The 23,054-nt window shown below is 34.7% G+C and overlaps 1 protein-coding gene across 13 annotated transcripts; it reads left to right on the top strand.

The window, feature by feature from the left end:
• The first annotated feature begins 7,948 nt into the window (after positions 1–7,948).
• On the top strand, positions 7,949–22,795 carry mlc1 (modulator of VRAC current 1). Of its 13 annotated transcripts, none has more exons than XM_073929225.1 (12): positions 7,949–8,141; positions 12,569–12,816; positions 12,906–12,995; positions 13,087–13,140; positions 16,059–16,160; positions 16,384–16,485; positions 17,570–17,638; positions 17,733–17,849; positions 17,932–17,988; positions 19,682–19,804; positions 21,043–21,195; positions 21,669–22,795. In XM_073929225.1, the coding sequence occupies exons 2-12, from the start codon at positions 12,577–12,579 to the stop codon at positions 21,744–21,746; spliced, it is 1,185 nt and encodes a 394-aa protein (XP_073785326.1). In that variant the 5' UTR covers positions 7,949–8,141; positions 12,569–12,576; the 3' UTR covers positions 21,747–22,795. The 13 variants fall into 13 exon arrangements, 12 of the variants coding, with proteins under 12 accessions (XP_073785326.1, XP_073785329.1, XP_017207423.1 ...); XM_073929228.1 differs by having other exon boundaries at positions 7,949–8,163; XM_017351934.3 differs by having other exon boundaries at positions 7,949–8,163; positions 21,666–22,795.
• The last annotated feature ends 259 nt before the right edge of the window (positions 22,796–23,054 follow it).

The raw sequence follows: 23,054 nt of genomic DNA, 5'->3' as shown, positions 1-23,054 counted from the left end.
TGTGGCTGTATATCGGCACATTTATTATATTAATAATTATAATTATTATAAAATCTAATTTCTTAAAGACATAAGATAAGTGTCAAAACAATAAAACTGTGTAACGTTACACAGTACATTGTGTATGGTGTAAAATTTCTTTAAGATAAATATATATTTAAATGATTATTATTTTTAATTATATGTCAATGAAGGCATTTTTTCATATATATTAATAGTTATAATTTAATTATCTAAGGTGTAAAATACAACACATACTGAAATATAACCCTTGAATTATTTTAATTACTTCTACTTTAAACATTAATGATTATAATCCTTTAACAAAATTTTAAAAATAAATAAAATATCAATAATTTTCTCAACATGTTGTACCTTTAAATAAGCCTGTTTATTTTGTTATTACACGCATGGCTATATAGTTGGTTGCATTTCATCATCTGCCTTTAGCGTTTGGCCCTGCTGTCAGAACAGACCTGTGACCCACAGATGCACCATTGAGTTTAATAACTGTAATCCTGCTTGCTGAATTTTAATGCTGACTCGGCAGCTCTGAGATTTATCTTCCTTTCTTGAGAAATCTTTTTTTTTTCTTGCAACTTTGCAGTGCAACTCAGCCCTCAAGTTGTTTGAGCTGTGTTAAAAAAAGACCTGATCTCTAAAAACTATACATTGTTTATGGGCACAACAGATGTGACTGAGAGAAATGCTGTGAAGAAGACAGGGATACAGTAGTCAGAAAAGTGAAAAAGAGGGATTACATGGAAAAAGAACAAGAGAAGCATTGTTCTTTTATGGGGGACGAGCTTGGCTAAAGGGTCTGAGCTTATGAAATGATGTTTGCTGGCTAATATATCTCAAATCCGTTTCTGATTAGTTTGAGATTCCCTCCATTATGCTTTTAGTTTATCTTAAATGTAGATCTGCATGATTTATGATACAGCATATACTGTCGTTACACACAATTATGTGTTTTGTTAAGTAGTATTATATAAAATACCAAATGTTAAAGGGATATTCATCCAAAAATGACATTTTTGTCATTTCACTCATCCTTTTTTTTCTTTCACAAAATAATAAAGACATTAACCAAAATGTGGTCCTTTTTGGTAATGGTCGATGTCTAATAGCACTTTAAGGGTAAAAAAACAGACAAACAAACATATAAAAGCAGCACAAATTTACTGGGATGTGACTCTGATGATTTTATGAATTGAAACTATTTTTGTTCAAGAAACTCTCACTATTAGCTTCCTGTCATATGACGACATGACACTTTTGTATTCAGAGTGCCAGTTGCTTTTGGTTTGCTTTTATGACTCTCCAAGGAACATGGTTTCAGCTGAAAAACTTTATATTCTTTATCATTCTACTGTAATAAACGTTTACAAATATTTTGGATGAAGATGTAAATTAACAGCATTTGTTTAAATAAGATATTTCTGTAAATAATACACCAAATAAAACCAATTGCTTTACAAAGAAATGAACTGTTTTAAAGCAAACTTGAAGACTCATCATTTACTTGTATAAACTGTGTTGGTGAATTATGACAAGAAAATAGATGTGTATTATGCAAAACAGTTGAAAAGCCATTTGCAAATACAGTCATTTAACTTGTAAATGTCATAAATACTGGACAATCAGTTAAATTCAAGATGTTTGAAAATAAATGATAATGGTCAACAAATTATGCATATACAGTAAAACAAAATATTTTGTATCTTAAATGTTTTGGTTAGTCTAGCCTAGATGATGTTCAATGAGTCGTAAAGTAGTGTTTCAGTGATGTTGACTCAAGATCTGCAGTCAGAATCGGATTCTTATTGTAAAGTGATTAGAACCATTAATCGCTAAAGTAAAATATTTGAAGCTAAAAATATTAGCATTAGCTTCACTGGAGAGTCATAGACACACAAATTCATAACATTAATAAAAGAGAGAAGGAGTAAAATCCAACTTTAAAAAGAACTAGCATTGGTCAACTGATTCTTTCTGTCATTTCATATAAGTGTACATGTACATATTTGAAGCTTCTTTTTGAGTATCAACATCCTTACTAAGAGGGAAAATTAAGCATTTTTACTACAAATTATAAAGTAAACTATGGAAAAAAACATGTTTAACTATTGTGTGCTGTAGGCAGTGGTGGAGAGAGTACTGAAAAATCCAGCCTGATCTCACAAGGAAACGTAAGTATTTTACGTTTTGTCAGTTTAGTGGCTAATTCAGTCAGTCGTACAAAAATGTACGAATTTAAAAAGGAGGCGTGGCACCCAACCCCACCCCTGACCCCAACCATCATTTGGTGATGAGCAAATTATACTAAATTGTACAAATTAGATCATACGAATTCATACAAATTAGCCACTAAATCAAAAAGTTACGAATTGTCGTGAGATTGCGTTGGAAAAAGCATACTTAGGTAAAATAACCATTACTGGCCTAAAAATGTTGTGCAAGTGGGGTAAAAGTAACTGTTGTAAATATTACTTATTAGGTTGTGATGACAGGTGACCAAAACTGAACATCTAGTCAGCGTCCCAGGACAATATTATTTTGACATTCAATAACGACGTCAAATGACGTTGATATTTTTACTGAATTTGCCATAGTGTATGTTTGTGTGTGTGTAGGTGTTTCCCAGAACTGGGTTGCAGCTGGAAGGGCATCAGGCATCATCATCGTCGAGCCAACATCTTAAACCAACATCATATTGATGTCAAATACTGATATTTATTCATCAGGTATGGCACCCAAAATCTAACGTCTGATAGACGTCGTCGTGGTAACGTCCACACAACGTCAAGCTGTAACATCATTAGACGCTGATATTTGATTAATTTTAGGTTGGATGTTGGACATTGACGTTGACCTGATGTTGAGTTCTGATGTCAACCTGATTTTCATTTCCAAACAATATGCAATGTCCCCATGACGTTGAGGTACAATGTCAATCTATTTCGGTCATCATACAGTAAACACCTGTCATCTTCTCATCAATGACATGCATCAAAACAGTCTCGGGTTCGATGTGTGTAAAGATTTTAGACATTTTCTTGGACACTTGTACTGCTTCTAAACAGTTTGCTGCAATTATAAATTGCCTGGCATGTGCACACATAGGGCTCAACCTATGTGTAGGAGATGTTTTAATCCACTCTGAGGTGATTTTGAGTTTTAATTTGGCCACAACGTTCTCTGTGTGTTCAGCAAATAGAATGATTTTTAATGACAAATCTTATTTTGATACATGCTTTGAAAATTTTCTAAAACTAAACATTACACTCTGTGAAAATTCATACGCTTTTGTTATGCTAGTGATTGCAATCAAACAATGTGGTTAAAAATATGAGTCAGTGGCACTAAAACAGCTTCGAACATGAATCGAACATCAAAAGGCTAGTCATTTTAAACAATACACATTAGTTAAAGGCATGGTTCTGCCAAAAATAAAAGTCCTCTAATCATATACACTCAAAAAAATAAATTGTTGAATAAACATGATTTAATCGTGGCAGCCTTTATGCATCTAATCCAATCAAGTAAACCTGAACTGCTTTGAACATGTTGTATGAACACAAAGCACATTTGTAGATAAAACATGGTTTCAATATGTCAGTCTAACTTCTTTGCAACTAATTGACTCAAATGTTTGTATTGTGTTCTTCTAATTAAAATGATTCTAATTTACTAATTTACTCAATGTGACACTAAAGCTTTACTTTAACAAAATTATGTCTTGTTAAATCAGCTAGTAAATTTCTTGTTCAATATTGTTGTTTAAATTACATTTTTTAAATGACAATACTATGAAGCAAGATTTAAAATTAAGTAATTCAACACAAAAAGGACAGAAAACATGTTATATATGTTATATATGTTATATATATATATATATATATATATATATATATATATATATATATATATATATATATATATATGTATATATAATTATTATTATTATTATTATTATAGCCTTTAGCAGGCACCAATCACATTCTTCTTTAATATTCTGATACAAAATGTTATATAATATCCAAAATTGTAATATGTAATATAAAATGTATAAGAAACATTTAGCCCACAAAATAACCTTGGCTCTTAAGAAAACTGATCCCCAAGCAATACCTGTAGGACGTTAACATCATTTTTTTTTTACCAATTGAGTTTAAACAGCTTTCTTCACTTTGGTACTCCTATTCAAAATGTAAAAGTATAAACTCTCCCTTTACTCATTAAAAACCTTTATGAGATTCTTTGTTCTGTTAAAGTTTTGTTTTTCCTACTGTAGAAGTCAATGGTAACACATTTTCAGCTTTTTCTAAAATATATTCTTGTGTTGAACTGAAGAAATAAATTGATAAAGATTTGAAACCACTCAAGGGTAAGTAAATTGTGAGTAAATATTCATTTTTGGGTGAACTATCACTATCAGTATCTTACCTATCTTACCAATTTATAATTCTTATGCATTTATACACAAAACAGCATTATACGAACATAATATACAGTTCTTTCTGTTATTAAACCTGCTAAAAAACCTTTTTTCAGCCTATGTGAAAAATGGTGATACTGTAATAGCACATATCTTGATAAAAGCTTCAGGTTAATATGAGATCATACCCAGCAAACAATTTTGTGTTTAACTGACGTCTAATAGACATCTAAACGTTGACAGCTTGGCTAAACTTAGGCTGTCAGTGAAATTCTAAAAGACATCTAAGAATAGCCCAAAACTAGACCAGTCGTCAAATAGACAGATTAGACAAACTTTATATGTGTAGTCATTCATTTCTGTTTACTTAATGAATAGTCTAGATTTGGCCTTTGACGTCTATTAGATTTACACTGACAGCCCAAATTTCATCTTTTTTTAGTCAGGACGACTGTTTCGACGTCTATTAGACATCTTTTAAAAACATAAAATGCTTGCTGGGTATGCTGTGCGTGCTCTCCCATTTGGACACTAATGATTTAGGTAAAAAATAATAAAGAAACATTTGAGTTTCTCTTTGCTACAGCTCACAAACTTTACACTCTTTCTGTCTTTGCCTCATAAACCCTCTGGAATGACTGCTGAAAGCTGCTTTATAGTGAATCAATAATGCTTCTGCAGGGATTTCAGTGGTTTGGCTTGCCCTCGGTGTGTGTGTACGTGTCCACATGAGCGTGTGATCTCTGTGTAGAGCATATTCAGAGGGCACTGAAGTGTGGTGACTAGCCAGTGGAAGGGGGGCTGTTTAAAAGGTATCCATGGATACTGCCTTTCAAGGACACTTTTGAACAGTTTCAATGCTGTGAACAAATATGTCCATGAGCATTTTCGCTCTGCTCTTATTCATCTCTTTTATACAGGAAGATGGTCATCTACACTGTTGCATTTGTGATTCTGAAATGGTCTGGGGTGTATCTTTTCAAAAGATGTAATGAACGTGGGTAGAACTGAAGAGCTTGTGTTTATGAGCACACTGGCTGCAAACTTCAGAAGCCCGGTGGGATGTCCCAAATTTCTGGTGTGTTTTGTTCACCCCAGGAAAACGGGGGCCCTGGAGGGAGGAGCCCAGAGCAAAGTGCAGGATTGCACAGCTTTGAACTTGTTATGCAAGAAATGGGTGTTTGTATCTTGTTTGTTGCTTTATTCAGCACCAGCTCAAAAGACCAGTAGCAGATCGGAATTTTAAATGTTTTTAGGTGTTTGATGCTCACTAATCATCTATGTATTTGATTCATAATATACTACAGCAATATTTTCAAAATATTACACTTTAAATGCTCTTTTAAAGCGACATATTTTAAAATGTAATGTAATGTTGTGATGACAAAGATGAAGGCATTTCACTTTCAGTGTCGCAGGATTCTTCAGAAATCATTCTTCCACGGCTCATTTGGTGCATGTGGAAACATTTCATGTTATTTTCAATTGGTGTAAACCAGCGGTGCCCAAACTCAGTCCTGGAGGGCCGGTGTCCTGCATAGTTTAGCTCCAACGTCTTTCAACACACCTGCCTGCAAGTTTCTAGTATACCTAGAAAGAGCTTGATTAGCTGTTTCAGGTGTGTCTAATTGGGGTTGGAACTAAAATATGCAGGACACCGGCACTTCAGGGCTGAGTTTGGACACCCCTGGTGTAAACAGTTAGGGCAACACGGTGGCTTAGTTTCAGTCTGTCGCCTCACAGCAAGAAGGTCGCTGGTTCGAGTCACGGCTGGGTCAGTTGGCATTTCTGAGTTTGCATGTTTTCCCCATGTTGGCATGGGCTTCCTCCTGGTGCTCCGGTTTCCCACACAGTCCAAAGACATAGGGTAAAGGTGAATTGAACTATTGACTGAAACTGAATTGGCCATAGTAGATGTGTGTGTGAGTGTGTATACACTAGGTGTTTTCCAGTCATGGGTTGCAGCTGGAAAGGGATCCTTTGCGTAAAACATATGCCGGAAAAGTTAGTGGTTTATTTTGCTGTAGCGACCCTTGATGATTAAAGGGACTAAGCCGAAAGAAAATGAATGAATGAAACAAATGAATTAAAATTTTTTACTTACAAATATAATAACAATATTTGAATAAAAGTGTTGAGCAAATGCATAATAATGTCCTGTAAATGCAAATGCAGTATAGCAATATTTAATATCAATACTTTCGTGGAAACCTTTCTATAGATTAGATGTGGATAGAAGTCTTAATATCTTATTTTTATGACATTTTATAACCAAATGTTTTGTGATTTATTTTACAAAAATAATGTTGAAAAAATCTTCCTAATTAAAAAAAAACTGAAGATTTTTTTTAACAGTTTCCAGAAATATTAAACTAGAAAACAGTTACTACCTTGTATTTGAAATTGCAATAAGGTTTTTAGAACTGAATTTACTGTTCAGCATCTCCAATAAATCCATCCTTGCACTCCTCTTTCTTAATAAACATTAAAAATTCTTAAATATTCTTCAAGTACAAGAAATAATAATTTGTGAGTGTCTGTTTGAATAAAAGTGTTGAGCAAATTCACAACAATGTCCTGTAAATGCAAATGCTCTATAGCAATATGTATTATCAATATTTTTGTGGAATCCCTTGCAAAGTATTATCTGTGGAAAGATGTGCTTATATCTTATTTTTATGGCATTTTTATAACCAAATGATTTATACAGTAATGTTTTACATAAATATTGTTGAAAAAATCTCCCTCTCAAAAAATTAAGATAATTGCATTTTTCACAGTTTTAACAAATATTAAAATTGAAAACAGTCACTACCCTGTATTTGAACCTGTAATAAAGCTTTTAGAACAGGATTAACTGAATAAATTCTTTCTTGGAGTGCACTTCCTTAACAAACTTTAACATTTCTTAAATATTCTTCAAGTACACAAACTCTTATGAAGAAAATAATCATTTGTGGGTGTCTGTTTAAATACAAGTTTTGAGAAAATGCATAACAAGGTCCTGTAAATGCACATGCACCATAGCAATATGTAACATCAACATTTTTGTAGAAGCCCTTATATGGGATTATGTGAAAAGAAGTCTTAATATCTTTTTTTTTTATAGCCAAAAGTTTACAATTTTTTTATGCAAATAATGTTGTAAATCATTTTTTACAGTTTCCACAAATATTAAACTAGAAAACAGTTACTACCCTGTATTTGTAGTTATAATAGTTGCATTTTTACAACCGGTTTTACTATACTGCATCTCCAATAAATCCATACTGGAGTGCTCTTCCTTTGCAAACATTACAAATATTCTTCAAGTACAAGAACTTCTATGAAGCAAATGATCATTTGTGGGTGTCTGTTAGTGTGTGCACATGGGAATCCTCCTCCTAGGTTGTGAGCATTCTTTCTCTGTGTGCGTTTTTGTGTGTATGGCAGCGAGGGGGTGTTGATTTATGTGTGAGTTCTCTCATTGAGTAAGAGCCCCTGATCTGAGCCCCATCTCTCCGCTCCATTTGCATTCACTGGCTAAAACTGGCTGGCAGGGCAACGCGCTCAACTTTCTGTTCCAGGCTTTCGAAACGATCCAAAAAGTTTTTTATTGAATTGGAGTGAAGGGGACAGAGAGAAAAGAGGAGAACAAGAGGAAGAAGACAAAGATAAAGTACAACTAAAACCTTAGACTTCCTCGGGAGCAGGGGAACAGGTGGGCTAAACTGAAATAAACGGTGTGTTGAAGCTGGAGGCAGGTGAGTGGGAAGAGGAGATTAAGATAAAGAGGACTGGAGAGATAAGATGAATGAACGGAGGGAAGGAATTGGGGCTCAGAATAAAGTTGCAGAGTAGAGGATGAGGGAGGACCCGGTGCGTTTACCAACTTTTTATGAATCATTGCCTCCATGCATTATTTGGGCACTGCATCCTCTTTATTGCGTTGTGTTCCTGTGGCTGTTTACGTAATACATTGTAAGTGCTTTATATTCATTGTGTGTGTGGGTTTTCACGAGGGAGCTGTTTGATCGCGTTTTATTTTTTATAGTGTTGACCAGAAATATTTTCTTTTCTTTTTTTTTTTACCCTGGAGAGTGAAATATACTTATTATGGCACTGAGGTTATATTGTAGTCTCATTTGTTCATTTTTGGCAATGCAATAAAAGGTTGGTCCCACTTTATATTAAGTGGCCTTAATTAATATGTATTTACATAGAAATTAATAGTTTGTTACAATGTACTTATTGTACACGTATTTACTATGTACTTATGCTTGATTAAGTACATGTATGTATTTACATCTGTAATTAACTTTTGTAATTACATTTGTAAATACACTGTTGACCATCCCTTACACCTTAACCCACCCTTAAACCTACCCATGCCACCAAACCTGTCCATAACCCAACCCCTATCCCAACTCAAAAGCACCACGTGTTCTCAAATACATGATAAACACAGTAAGTACATTGTATTTATTTATTTTTTTATGAAAGTACATAGTAGTTAAGGACACTTAATATAAAGTGGGACAAAAAAGGTTTTTAGTACACTTATAAGGCTGTAATGTACAACCCCAAATCAGTAAAAGTTTGGACAGTATGGAAAACGCAAACAAAAAAAGTAAACAAGAAAAGTAGTGATTTTTAGATTTACTGTGACTTGCAGACAAAATGACAAACATTATTTACTGTGTTCCTTGTGATTTTTATTGTCGACCACACCCCACCCCCCCCATTAACATGTATTCCAATTTTGGATTTCAAAAAAGTTGGGACAGGAGTAATATAGGGATAGTAATTAGGTACAATAGGTAAACTATGATATCAACAGGGGATTGTAATTATGATTTGGTAAAAAAAAGTAGCATCCAAGAAAGATCTAGTCCTTTAGGAACAAAGATAAGCCAACAATCACCAGTAAAAATGTGAGAATCTGAAGGAATTTCAGTGCGTAAAGGACAAGGGGGATTGCCTAAACTGAACTACCATGATTTCTGATTCCTCAGACTGCACTGCATCAACAATCCTCATTTATCTAAAAGCAATATCACCACATGGGTTCTAAGATACAAGTACTTGACTGTCCCGTCTGCAGTCCCGTCCTGTCTCCAATAGAAAAAGTGTGGTGTTTTTTAAAGCGCAAAATGTGACAACAAAAACACCAATCTCTCAGGCGGAACTGCATCAAGAATTCTCATTCATCCATAAGTGATATCACCACATGGGCTTGGGACTACTTTGGCAAACCTTTTTCATGTACCACAATACATACATCCACAAATGCCTGTTAAATCTGTTCTGTGCCAAAAGGACACCCTATGTTAGCAGTGTCAGAAGTGTCGTCGACTTCTCTGGGCTCGGAGGCAACTGGGATGGACCATCACACAGTGGCAACATGTACTGTGAACAGATGAATCAGTATTTCAGGTATTTTCTGGGAGAAATGAATGCTGTGTGCTCCAGACCAAAGAAGACAAGGATCATCCAGACTGTTACCAGCAACAAGATCCAAAAGTCAGTGTCTGTTATGGTATGGAGTTGTGTCAGTGCCTTTGGCAAAGGTAACTTGCACTTCTGTGATGCCACCATTAATGCTTAAACGTACAAATACATTTTGGAGCACAATATGCTATATTCTTTTTCAGGGTTGACCATGCATATTTTAACAAGACAATGCAAAACCACATTCTGCACAAATTACAAAGTGGTAAATGTTTTACTGTTCCAAATTTTCTGAAATGTGTTGAAAGAACCAAAATTGGAATGTGTTAATTAAAAAAAAAACTATAGAAAATCATGAGGAACATAATATATAATGTTTGTTGTATTGTCTGCAATGAAATACAAATTCAGAAATTACTACTTTCTTTTTTATTTGCGTTTTCCATACTGTCCAAACTTTTTTTGGGGTTTGGGGTTATTTATTATATGGACAAAATAAAAAAAAACTGTTGTTTCTTATTAAGCTCTATCATAATTTTGTTATTGTGTAAAACATATTTTATTTGGTAATACCTTTTCATCATTTACACAAGCGCAATATTACACACCATTAAGGGGATGCAGACAGAAATGTGCATAACAGCATTGTGAGAAATTTGCAATCTTGAAAGCACAATGTTTACATTTTGCATCTTACTTTGCAATATTTTATGTTTGGCCTGTAATCATTAGTTTTGAATATGTTTTGGATTTATTTTTAAAAATATTATACTTGCCATGAAGTTCTAAATAAAGTGAGAAAATAAACACATATAAAAAGCAAGTCTATTCCATGTGTCAATGTATATAAACTCGTAATTGATAGAATTGACAGAAAAACTAAAACTATGACAGAAAATAACTTTACCAGGGTTATATCTTGATATGGTGTTTTAGTCATATCGCCCAGTACCACTTATATTTTTGGAGCATCGCTCTCTAACTTGCTCCATATATTTTCACTTTGATTGCATCTTACTTCTTTATTGTTGACCAGAAATATTCTCCTTTTTTTGCTCTGAAGAGGAAGATATTGGTAGTTTATATAGCACTGAAAGGTTATAGCAAAGCATTATATTCACTTAAAAAACCCAAGGTTTCGGTTAAGTTAGTTTATTTGATTTTACAAATATAAGTAGTTTAAACGTAAAACTATTAAGTTGTCCCAAAAAAAACTCAAGAATTGTAATAATTCAGCTCATTTTAAATAAGTCGTTTGAACAAGTAGCAAAAACATTTTGAGTGCCGTTTGTGTAGTTTGCACATCATTTATAAAGTGCAGTAAATTCGATTTTTCATTGCAAAAGACTGAAGGTACCAAACATAGGCTCATTCTGAAAACGTAGCCCTATCTACATTTCTGGAGATCACAAATTATGTAGCCAGAGGTGTGTATGGCTGCATTTTGTCTTTAAAATAAACGCTACTAGGTGGTATGAATGCATTCTTTTTCGCGATTACCAGCTGACTGCTTACCTCTGTATGGACAGCTTTCTAGCTGTTTGTCTAGTGTCTCGTCATGTACATCAGCAGACTTGTAACGTGAAGTGGAGTTGACCGCGATGACAGGGTTTGAGTCTAATGAAGCATGGTTTTAGAAGGCAGGTTAGACAAAAACACACCAAAAAATCAAGTAAAAAAGTAAATAACAGGGTAAGATTGTAGGAAAATCTGAAAATGTGGTGAAAATTAGGCTGCCGCTGGGGCTTTTCTTTTTCTGGATTGCTTTCGAAAACACTGTTAGTTGGGTTTAGAGAAGTAGGTGGGCGGGTCAATTGGTGCTTTTGAAAACACTATCAGTTAGGTTTAGGGAAGGAGCAGGGTGGGTCAGTCAGTCGACAGCGGTCTCTGGTGGATTTACGCGAGAAAAACAGGGAAAAAAGGGGGTTCTCAAGGAGTGTACACAGTGGCCTCTGGTGGGCTCACGAGAACAAAAACTGAGGTACAAAAAAAGTACCTCCTTCGATGTATTTGGCACTCTCCAGAAATGTATATAGGGGTACGTTTGACAGTGTGGCTGGGTTGGATTTATTCTTTAACACAAGGGTCCTTAAAATTAGCTTTTTAACAAATAATGCCAATATCAGTTTATATATTTTCATTTATGCAATTGGCAGATGCTTATTCAAAATTACTTGCATTCCCTTTCGCTCAAAAAAGTTGTTTTATTCTCAGAGATTCAAATGCATGACATTGGTGTTGCAAGCCCGGAATGCAAATCAACACATGTAATAAAAAGTAATTGCATTATAGTAGCTACACTGTAAATAAATGCTCGGACAACATGACGGAATTAAGTTAACTTATTAGGTTTAACAAATTTAAGTGGATTGAACTTATAACAATTAAGTTGTCACGGAAAACCACTTAATAATTGTTGTTTCAGCTCATATTGAATAAGTATTTTGAACAAACACCAGATGTCTTTTTTTGAGATATAGGTCTGTGATTGGATGACTTTGAAATGTTGACCTTGTAAAGTCAAATGTGTTGAATGTTAATTTAAGGCTTGGATGCTGAGGTAATTTCATTAAAAGGATCACATCAGTCTGTCAATACTCTGTAAGCCATATACTTTACCTCCTTCATAAATGTTTGCCTTCAGTGAGTTTTTCTCACCAAGTCGATACATGCGATTTAAACAGATTGTGTCTCTAGGGTGCCTCATGGATTTGAGGATGCAGCGAGAGGAGGCATCGGCTCAGGAAGTGTTCAGCTATGCCCAGATGTCCACCCTGGAGAGAAACAGCGGTGTAGGAACGCTGAGTCGGCATCTAGAGCGCGAGCGATTGGAGAGAGACGGCTACACGGTGGATGTCAGAGCCAGTGACCTGCAGCTGGATCAGCCTGGCCCGCTACATCCCTGCTTCAGCTACAGAGTCTGGCTTTACAGTGTGGTTGTAGGGGTAAGCAGATTTGCACCACCTTGACTGACAGACTTAGCACACTGATTTTCTCAGTCGTCTAAATGTGTCTATCTGTATCTGACCCTCAGAGCAGCTTGCTGATAGCGTCGGCTTTCTCGCTCTACATGGGTAATGTGTTTCCTGCTGCAATGGATTACCTGCGCTGTACTGCTGGATCTGTGAGTGTTTCACCTTGGGTTTGTTCGGGAAGGATTCATAGGGCCATTTGTCAGACTGACATTCGTGTATGTGTTTGCTTTTGGCTTGCAGAGTATACCAGCAGCAGTGGTGAGCTTCGCCATTGCCAAGAACAGACAAGTCGCAGTAAGTGAACCATTGTTTTTTTTCAGTAAGTACAGAGAAATGAACTCTGTCTACCTCAAGGAGCCATTGAATGAAAATCTGGATATATCTATGCATAGATGAATAATAAGACATAAGCATACCGTGATCCACAAACACCACTGTTTCCTCATTCCCATCTAAATCCTGTGTAAAATCCCAGTGAAAACAGGTAATTCGGAACAAAACAGCAGCTCTGATGTTTATTATTATATAATAATCTGTTTGTTTGGCCACAACATTTTCTAGTGAGATTACAACAATAAAATTATTATCCATATTTTGAACTAGTTAGTATTGACTATACTATGTATGTGGTACTCTTATTTTGAAAAAGGGGGAGACCCGGAGACTAAAAAGAAGCAGTTTTGTGAAGTAGGCCATGGCCACAGAGTGTTCACAGCTCATCAGAACACAAAATCCAAACTATGTGGATTATAACATTTATTCAGCGCCACCCTGAGGAAGCACACAGTCTGTTTAAATGTATCTTTTGTCAGTTTTGTCAGTGTATATTGTGAAATCTGCCTCATGCATTTGTAAGGAGGCAACACGCACATGTAAACTGCTGTGTTGGGGTAATTTGCGTGGCTATAAATGAGCATAAAAAAGCAATTCTGGAGAGTTTTTCAACACTAAGCCACATACATACTGTCAGAGAAAAGTTTAACATTATAAACCAATGCACTCTATCGCACCTTTAAATAGATAGTTCAACAGGGTTACATATAGAAACAGTAAAAAAATGTGTGTGTGTGTGTGTGTGTGTGTGTGTGTGTGTGTGTGTGTGCGTGTGTGTGTGTGTGTGTGTATATATACAAATCTGCCACTTTAATAGAACAGAATGGAATGCCTTTTATTTCGACTCAATTCAATTCACCTTTATTTCTATAGCGCTTTTACAGTGTTGATTGTGTCAAAGCAGCTTCACATAGAAGATTATAGTAAATTGAAACAGTGTCACTACAGTTTTCAGAGTTGAAGTTTAGTTTAGTTCAGTTTAGCTCAGTTCAGTGTGGTTTAATATATTTAATACTGAGAGTACAAACATTGAAGAGCAAATCCATCGATGCACAGCTCTACAGGTCCTGAACCATGCAAGCCAGTGGCGACAGCGGCGAGGAAAAAACTTCACCAATTGGCGAAAGTGAAGAATTAAAAAACTTCGAAAGAGAAACCAGGCTCAGTTGGGCATGACCATTTCTCCTATGGCCAAACATCTTGTGCAGAGCTGCAGTCTAGGTGCTGGAGGCTGGAGAAGCTGGACTACAGGGAAGACTTATTTTTTCCTGTGGCATCACAGGAATCAGTCACATGCTCTCCACTCCTCCAAGACCACCACAGCAGCTGCTCAGGATAGGGCCTGGTCCAGGATTATAGGAACCTTGAGGTCATGTTACCCCGGGTCTTGGATCGCATCAGTGACACTGCATAGTCTCTGGGGGATCGGCATGAGTATCCCTAGGTGGAAATAGTGAATAAAGAGAATAATTAGAATGGCTGCTGTTCATAGTGTATATAAATGAGATGCAAAATAGTATCATAGCACTAGGTCTTTAATCTAGTTTTTAACTGCGAGAGTATGTCTGAGCCTCTTATCAGAAAGGCTATTCCAGAGTTTAGGAGCCATAAATGAGAAGGCTCGACCTCCTTTACTCGACTTTGCTAGGTACTACCAGAAACCCTGAGTTTTGAAATCTTAAAGAGTGGGTTGGATTGTAGCGAGACAGAAGGTTGGTTAAATAAACAAAAGCAAGGTTATTTAAAAATTTATAGGTAAAAAGTAATGTTTCCTTATCAATACGAAACTTAACAGGCAGCCAGTGTAAGGATGATAAAATAGAGGTGATATGATCATTTCCTAGACCTGGTAAGAACTCTGGCAGCTGCATTGTGTGCTAGCTGAAGTTTGTTGTTATTGCGACTGTACATGTATACAATGTACATAGTATACATGTGCAATAGGATTAAGTGCCTCTCACTACTCAGTGCAAACATGTAAATATATCCTTGCAATACAATTCACACTAAACAAGTTACAGTAGAAATAACTGTAGACGATTAACAGTAATACAAAATAGGGGATGAGCTACAGATACCATCATGCACTTCACTCACACACCAGTTCCTTATTCTCCCAGATTATACACACACCCACACACACAAACACACACACACACACACACACACACACACACACAGCTGGAAGCTCACGATGTACTGATTACTATGACTATAAAGACAGCTCATTCAGATACTCTCTTTGCTGAGTCTTGTTAAATAGTAAGTGAGTATTTCCTTGTCTTGCCTTGCCGATCTTGTTGTCTTGCTTAGTTGAATGAGGGTTTAGTTTTCCTATAAATTATGACTTATCTCTAACTGAAAATGATGACTTAACAACCACAGTTGTCATAATTTTACTCACCCATGTCATTCAAAGTCCAAGATTATTTTATTCTTCTTTTAAATCTTCTTTTAAAAAGCTTAAGAAAACCTGACAGATTTCAAGCCCTCCTTTGATACTCTTCTCTTCTTATCCAAAGGTGTAATGCTTCAGAATGTTTAGTAATTCATTTGATAATAGAAATGAATTCTTTGTATGTAAAAAAACTGAGAAATATAAAATGCTTAAACATGAAGTGAGTTCATGTCTGTTTCTTAAAAAAAGATTGTTTAATATAGGTAAATTAATATTAATATGCTTTTACAATTTACATGAATTCTATAAAACAAATGAATATACATTTTAAACACTGTTCATCAATTATGTCTTCAGTTAATAGAGCTTAAAAATGCAGTTTTTATTTCTATATGTATTGATGATGTGTCTTTCTGTAGATTTTATATCTAGCAGATAAATGCAGAAGGACTTTTCTACACATACTGTTTTATGTTTCCAGGTCTCAGACTTTCAACTGGTCTATGTGTCTTCCTTTGCTGTGACAACCACGTGTCTGGTGTGGTTTGGCTGTAAACTGGCCATCAGTCCTTCAGCCATCAATGTAAGAACATCACACACAACTCTCATACCCCTAAAATGGGTGTCAGGTAATCTAAAAAAGGGTGGTAACATCAAAATGAAATGGCTCAAGTGGCTAGTGGCTTATGCTAATATCAATACAAGTTTTTAAGATGAATTGATAAGGTTCATGTTATATACTTGTTCTGATCTGTTGAACTAAATGTGAGCTGTTATAACAGTTACTGCTGTCTGATCCTTTAAAGATTAACTTTAACCTGCTCCTGCTTATTGTGCTGGAAGTGCTCACCGCCAGTACTGTTATTCTGTCAGCACGTTCAGTGGACAACTGCTGCAGTCACAGCAAGGTCTGTATTCATGGATTATTAATAGTATATAATGTACTGATTAATCCATTTTTTGACTATTTTTATGAGTGTAGACTGCAGTGCTACTCTAATTTTGACCTGTGGTTACAAATCTGGAAATAACCAGTATTTTAACTGAGGTAATAATGAATTTTGGTTGTGAAAATTGTTTATACATATCTGCAAATTTGTTTTTGTAAGATTTGTAAGATTTCTTAATCTAACTCTACATGAAACAGTAAATGTGATTTTATACAAGTATTGGACATTAATTACACTGACACAGCTGTGAGATGCAAAGCATGGTGGTAGGTGTGGTCTGGTTGAATTGAGTGTTTGTGGAATGCAAGACGGATGAAGGGGCATAACTTGTATTAAGTTAGAGGCGTAACTTGCAGTTATTGACATCCCTCTGAACCATGCAAGATGTCACAACGAGATGTTGTTAGCAAGATCGCAGAAATACTTAACAGAGAACATTTTCAGCAAATGTTTTCATCTTCAGTTTACTCCAAATTTATCCACAACCAATTCATTGAATTGTTGTGAACATTGATAAATGTTCTTTTGTCAGTTCATTTTTATTAATTTGTTTCATTTAAGAAAATGTAGTACTTCAACTTTAACTTTAGTTGCCACTAATGTTAGTTTCTTATTTTCTTCTTTTTTGTGTGTGTTATTATTTAGATCACTGATTCTGCATGAAACATACACTCATTTGTGATTTTGGGGGGAAAAAATCATTATGCTAAATGTTTTTTGTCATTTTTATATTTCTCTAGTTTTAGTTTATTTGGTTTAGTGTTTTTAATAAATTAACTTTAGCCTTTAATATTTCAAAGATTCCTCAGAATTATATATTAATTTTATTAATGTTTATGTTACAAGTTATGTCAGCTTCAATGTACAATTTGCATAATAATTGCATAATATTTTGATGCTGCTTCCTAGATTCCAACTAAAGCAAGATATCATCGCCATGCGAAATGTCTATGATTTACAATAATTGTCTGCAGCTTATGCAGTTTACATTTTACATGCTCTCCCTCTTTTCCTCATTGCTCTCATCCATCTTTTTCTCCAGCCGGTGTCTGAAGGCCCAATGATTGTGACCCAAACATCGTTCCCCACTCGTCTTTTCAAGGCCTTCGCCGTGAGTCGCCTACAAATGAGATTACGTGTGTGTGTGTGTGTGTGTGTGTGTGTGTGTTTCGTCACTGTATATTCACACTGTTTCTCCAACATAGGTAATTGAGCTCATAGTGGGCATCGCTGCAGTTTTTGGAGGAATTATTGCCCTCAATTTGGGCGCTCTTCTCCCAGAGCCTTACCTTTCTGTTACCTTCTTCTGGATTCTGGCAGCGGTGAGATTGGTTCATTTTATTAAATACTAGAACTGATTATTGTAACCAGCGTGGTTCATTTTTTCTTTCTTATGTGATACAGTGTTTCCCCAGTGCCATCGCCAGCCATGTGGTGGCAGAAAATCCCAGCAAAAGTCTGGTGAGTCTCCATCAGGATCTCTCTCCAGCAATTATGAGCAGTGCAATCGAACGTCCCTGGAGCATGTTCACCTTTCTCATTCATTCACAGTTGAAGTCAAAATGATTAGCCCTCTAATTTTTTCCTTTTTCAAATATTTGCTAATTTTGGTTCTACCCAGGTTTTGGAAAATATTTTTTTAACAGTTTAGTTATGTTTGATTTTCTTATTAAACCTGAACCCCTGTTGGCATTTTTTGGAACCAGCCCCGGAAATATTGTGCTTGAAGAAGAAATATGTAGAGTTATTGGTTTTACCACAATATTGGTTAGGCCAGGGGTCACCAATCCTGGTCCTGGAGGGCCGGTGTCCCTGCAGGGTTTAGCTCCATCTTGCCTCAACACACCTGCTTGGATGTTTCAAGTATACCTAGTCATACCTTGATTAGCTTGTTCAGGTGTGTTTGATTAGGGTTGGAGCTAAAATCTGCAGGGCACCGGCCCTCCAGGAACAAGTTTGGTGACCACTGGGTTAGGCGTTTAATTCTTGTCTATTGGAAAAAAAATCTGAACCCCCATAGTAGTAGATGGATCAAAGACAGGATGTATTTTAACCAGGTTAAACAATCAAATGCACTCTCAGTGAATTAGAACAAAGGTTCAAAATGTATTTTTTTGAAACATGGTCACCCTTTCTTACATGTTAACAATTTTCAATTCTTAGAGCAGGGGGATATTTAATCCCGTAGAATCGCAAAAGGTCCCCCGCACAAAGACACCCCCCCCCCCCAACATTTTTTCTTTCCACTTTCCTGTCACTGTAACCTTGCGATGCCTTTCACAATGAGCTTGCTTGTAATAAAGGTATACAGAACCTTCCAAATATTACACATTGAATTGTTCTCTTTTAATGTGTATCGTATATCTTTTTATATTTTCCTTTTTACATTTTTTACTAAATTTATTTTATTTATAATTACTGTATTGGTGTTGTGTATGCACCATATACATACACTTGCTCTGCATTTGTATGATGCTTGAGGAGTTTTATGGTAGCAGACATGTCTGGAAATTAGTTTTGGGTATGTTTGTTTGTTTGTTTTTTTGTTTGTTTAGTTTTTTGTTGTTGTTGACTATTTGTTTTCTGTTTTGTACAAATGTATGAAAAAATTGCATTAATAAAGTATAAAAAATTCCCAAATGATGTTTAACAGAGCAAGAGATTTTTCACAGTATTTCCTATAATATTTTTTTCCTCCTGGATAAAGTCTTATTTGCTTTATTTAGGCTAGAATAAAATGAGTTTTTATTAAAAAAAAAAAAAAACATTTTACTGTTAAAATTATTAGCCCTCTTAAGCATTTTCCCCGATTGTCTACAGAACGAACCGCTGTTATGCAATGACTTGCCTAATTACCCAAACTTGCTTAATTACCCTGGTTAAATCTTTAAGTTGCACAAGCTGAATACTAATATCTGGAAAAATATCTAGTAAAATATTATGTGCTGTCATCACGGCAAAGATAAAAGAAATCAGTTATTAGAAATAAGTTATTAAAACCATTGTGTTTAGAAATGTGTTGAACAAATAGATTTCCATTAAACAGAAATTGGAGAAAAAATATAAAAGAGGCCTTATAATTCTGACTTCAACTGTAGCTTTCGCTATTTCTCTTTCTATTGATGGTCTGCCTTCTTGTTTTTGTCTGCTGTAGGTGGAAATGCTGATTGCTATAAATAGTGTGACTTCACCACTGCTCTTCTCGGCCTCTGCATTCTTATCCAGCAGTGTGATTAGTTTTATTGAGATCTTTCTGCACGAAGTAGCATTAGCCAAGGTGAGTCATTTCTGTGCACCAAATCAAATTAGTTCAAATATGTCAGAGTTTGACCTTTTCTGGCTGACACCTTAAAGGAATAGTGCATAGAAAAAATGTGAATCTTGTCATTATTAATACGTTTTTGAACATGGATCAATTAGTGGGTCTGTTTTATTTTATTTATTTATTTTTTTGCAAATATGAACATGGCAATCATGCTGAAGTCTGCAAGATAAAAATCGATTGATAGCAAACTCATCAGCAGAAATCAATCCATTACTTGGACCAGTGAAACAAGTCTCATAATTCATAAATGAAATCATAAAAACACATTTGTTTGACTTATCTAAAATATAATCGTGCAGAATAAGGCATCAGTTACATTTAACAAATGCTTTTATCCAAAGCAACTCACATCTTTGAACACACCCTCCCGGGGGTTGAAACCTTTTGTATCACAAGTCCAATTCTTTAACTGTATTATTATTATTAATAATAATAATAATAATTATAATAATAATAATAATAATAATAATAATAATTATTATTATTATTATTATTATTATTATTATTGTTGTTGTTGTTGTTGTTGTTGTTGTTGTTGTTGTTGTTGTTGTTGCTGTTGTTGTTGTTGCTGCTGCTTTTTATTTAGGGATGCACTGAATTCTTGGCCAAAAATTTAATTTACAGTTTGTTGTTGCACTGACCATACCTCAAGAGCAGCAGAGAACATTGTTGTCTAAAATAACTTGCTGTATAGTCTATTTGTTCCTGCTTCTTGCAATAGAGCTCCTGTGCTGTCATGGTAGCGCTAGTAAAATAATGACTCCATTCGTTCAGTCAATAAAATGTTTAAATGAAAAAAAAAGTACGTTTTTTTTTATTAGTATAACTTATGATATTGAGTAAATGTTTAAAAGTCTTACAAAACTAATTCAAATTTTTTTTGAAAAATGAATTAATTATTACAAAGAAACCAGTTTTGATTTTTGGCTGAGCGCTTCCAGAATTGTTGGTGTCGCCCCAGAATTATTATTTAAATTTTTCGGTTTTAAACTGTTATTTTCAAATTTATAATGACTAGAAATATTTTTTCAGTTTTTTATTTTAGTTTTAGTTATTATAACAAAACTCATGCAGTTCCACAGAATAAGGCAATGGAATTAACTCTTTAAATGACAAATTTTGATACTTTTTTAACCTTTACATCAATCTTTGATGTATATTAAGTTTATGAATGTATGTTGTCCATGCAGCAGTCGTATGACATCCTGCTGTTGGTCCTGATGCTGCTGCTGCTGGTGCCAGCGGTGCTGACTTTAGCCACTATTATACAGTGTGCTTCCTACAAGAGCCAGGTCCGCATGGGTGCTAACGAATGGGACACACTGCGCAAAAAACACTGTGAGGTAAACACTCAAACATAGAGCCCAGTAAATGACTGACAAGTCAATTTAAGAGTACAGAAAGTGTATGTACTATGAGTGCTATAGACCATTTTGAGGGATGTAAACAAAAACAATAGTCCCAATGTATTTCCTGTTTTACATTTTTAATTTCGATAGCTACATAGAAACCAAAAAGAGCCACATATTAATAAATAATGTTATGATGGCTGTTTTAACATTTAGTTATGATTGAATTACTCTTGTTACAGTTATGAAAGAGTTTGATAACAAGCTGGAAATGTTCATGGGCCAATGTCATGAGCACATTGAAATGGTCTACTCTATATGCTCATGTGTGAGATTAATCAATTGAGAACTGTATTGTGATCCGCTGCTTTAATTCTGTGAAAGCACACATTGTGGGATTATCAAAGAAAGACGGGACGATTATTGGGTCATTTGTTTGACATCCTCCCCTTTTTTTCTTAAAGCAGCTGGCATCAAATGGCACATTAAGGGATTTCGACAAAGAAAAGGCCTGGAAGGCAGTGGTCGTCCAGATGGCCCAGTGACCAAAGTTGCTTGAAGAAAAAGCAGAGAGAAAGAAAGTGAATGTACAAATATAGGAGATGAGAATGTCTGTTGGAAAAGAAGCATCTTCTTTTTTTTTTTTTAGTATGAAACAAAACATTCTGTGTTAGCTGTCAGCTCTCGTGTTTATGAGCTATTCATCGCCGTTCAAACGTTTGAGGTCAAAATGTTTTAGATTATTACTTCATTTTATAAACAAAATAAAGTTTACACTTTTATTTGACAAAGATGCATTAAATAAATCAAAGAGCAAGGACTTGTTTACATTGTTAAGAAAAATTACTATTCTGAAAATATCCTGTCCTTCTGTTTGGATTTTTGGGGTTTCTGCGCTACAAGAGAAGAATGTCTTCAACAATAATAGTAATTAGAAATAATAGTAATAAGACATTTTTCTTGGAGTAATGATGCTGAAACTTCATCACAGAAATAAATTACGTTTCACATATATTACAATAAAAAAGATGAATTAAAATCATACTGATATTTCACATTATCACAGTGTGCTTGTTTGTTTGTATTGTAATTTTAATCAAATAAATGCAACTTTGGTCAGACTTCATACAAAACTATAAAAATCCCAGACTCCAGACTTCTGAACGGTGTTGAATGTCTATCACATTTATTTCTGAATGACAATTTAGCAAAAAAGAGAGCAAACAAGTGGATTTTAAAACATCTTTTGTACTCTTTTTTTTTAAACCTGTGTCTCACAATCATGAATTTAGTCTGAAGTGATAGAATGAATGGCTGAGCAAGTTAATATGCAAATCAATAGTGATCACGCCATGCATGTACAATCCGCAGCACTTTTAATGCATTTTCAAGAGGTTGGAACAGTAGGGGACCTAATATAATATATGATGAATTTAATAATTCTAACCCACTTTTAATGGACCATATTGCTGTTCACTTCCTTGCTGTATGCAACTGTTTTTACTTTCTTAGATTTTTATTTTTGTATAAATATATATGCGTCTTGTGATGTTTTTGTAGATCAATAAAGTTTTGAGGGGTGTTTATGTGAAAAGTGAATTAATACTTGTTTTGGATAAAGATCTAAACAGCTGAGTTTGTTTGATACGGTTTCAAAAGATTAAGCACAGTCTGAGCCTTATAAATACTGTAAAATAGAGATAAAAAAAATATCTGGATTAAAAATGAATTTCTAAGACCGTAAAAATGGATCTTGTTTCATAATTTATTCACCTTGTTCTTTTTCTGTGGAAAACATTTTTGAAAAATAATAATAATCAACAAGAGAATACATTTCTCACAAACAAATAAAT

Source organism: Danio rerio, chromosome 18, assembly GCF_049306965.1.
Source record: "Danio rerio strain Tuebingen ecotype United States chromosome 18, GRCz12tu, whole genome shotgun sequence".
NCBI classification, from domain to species: domain Eukaryota; kingdom Metazoa; phylum Chordata; class Actinopteri; order Cypriniformes; family Danionidae; genus Danio; species Danio rerio.
Note: the sequence above shows the minus strand (reverse complement) of the source record. Positions and strands in the feature narration are given on the sequence as shown.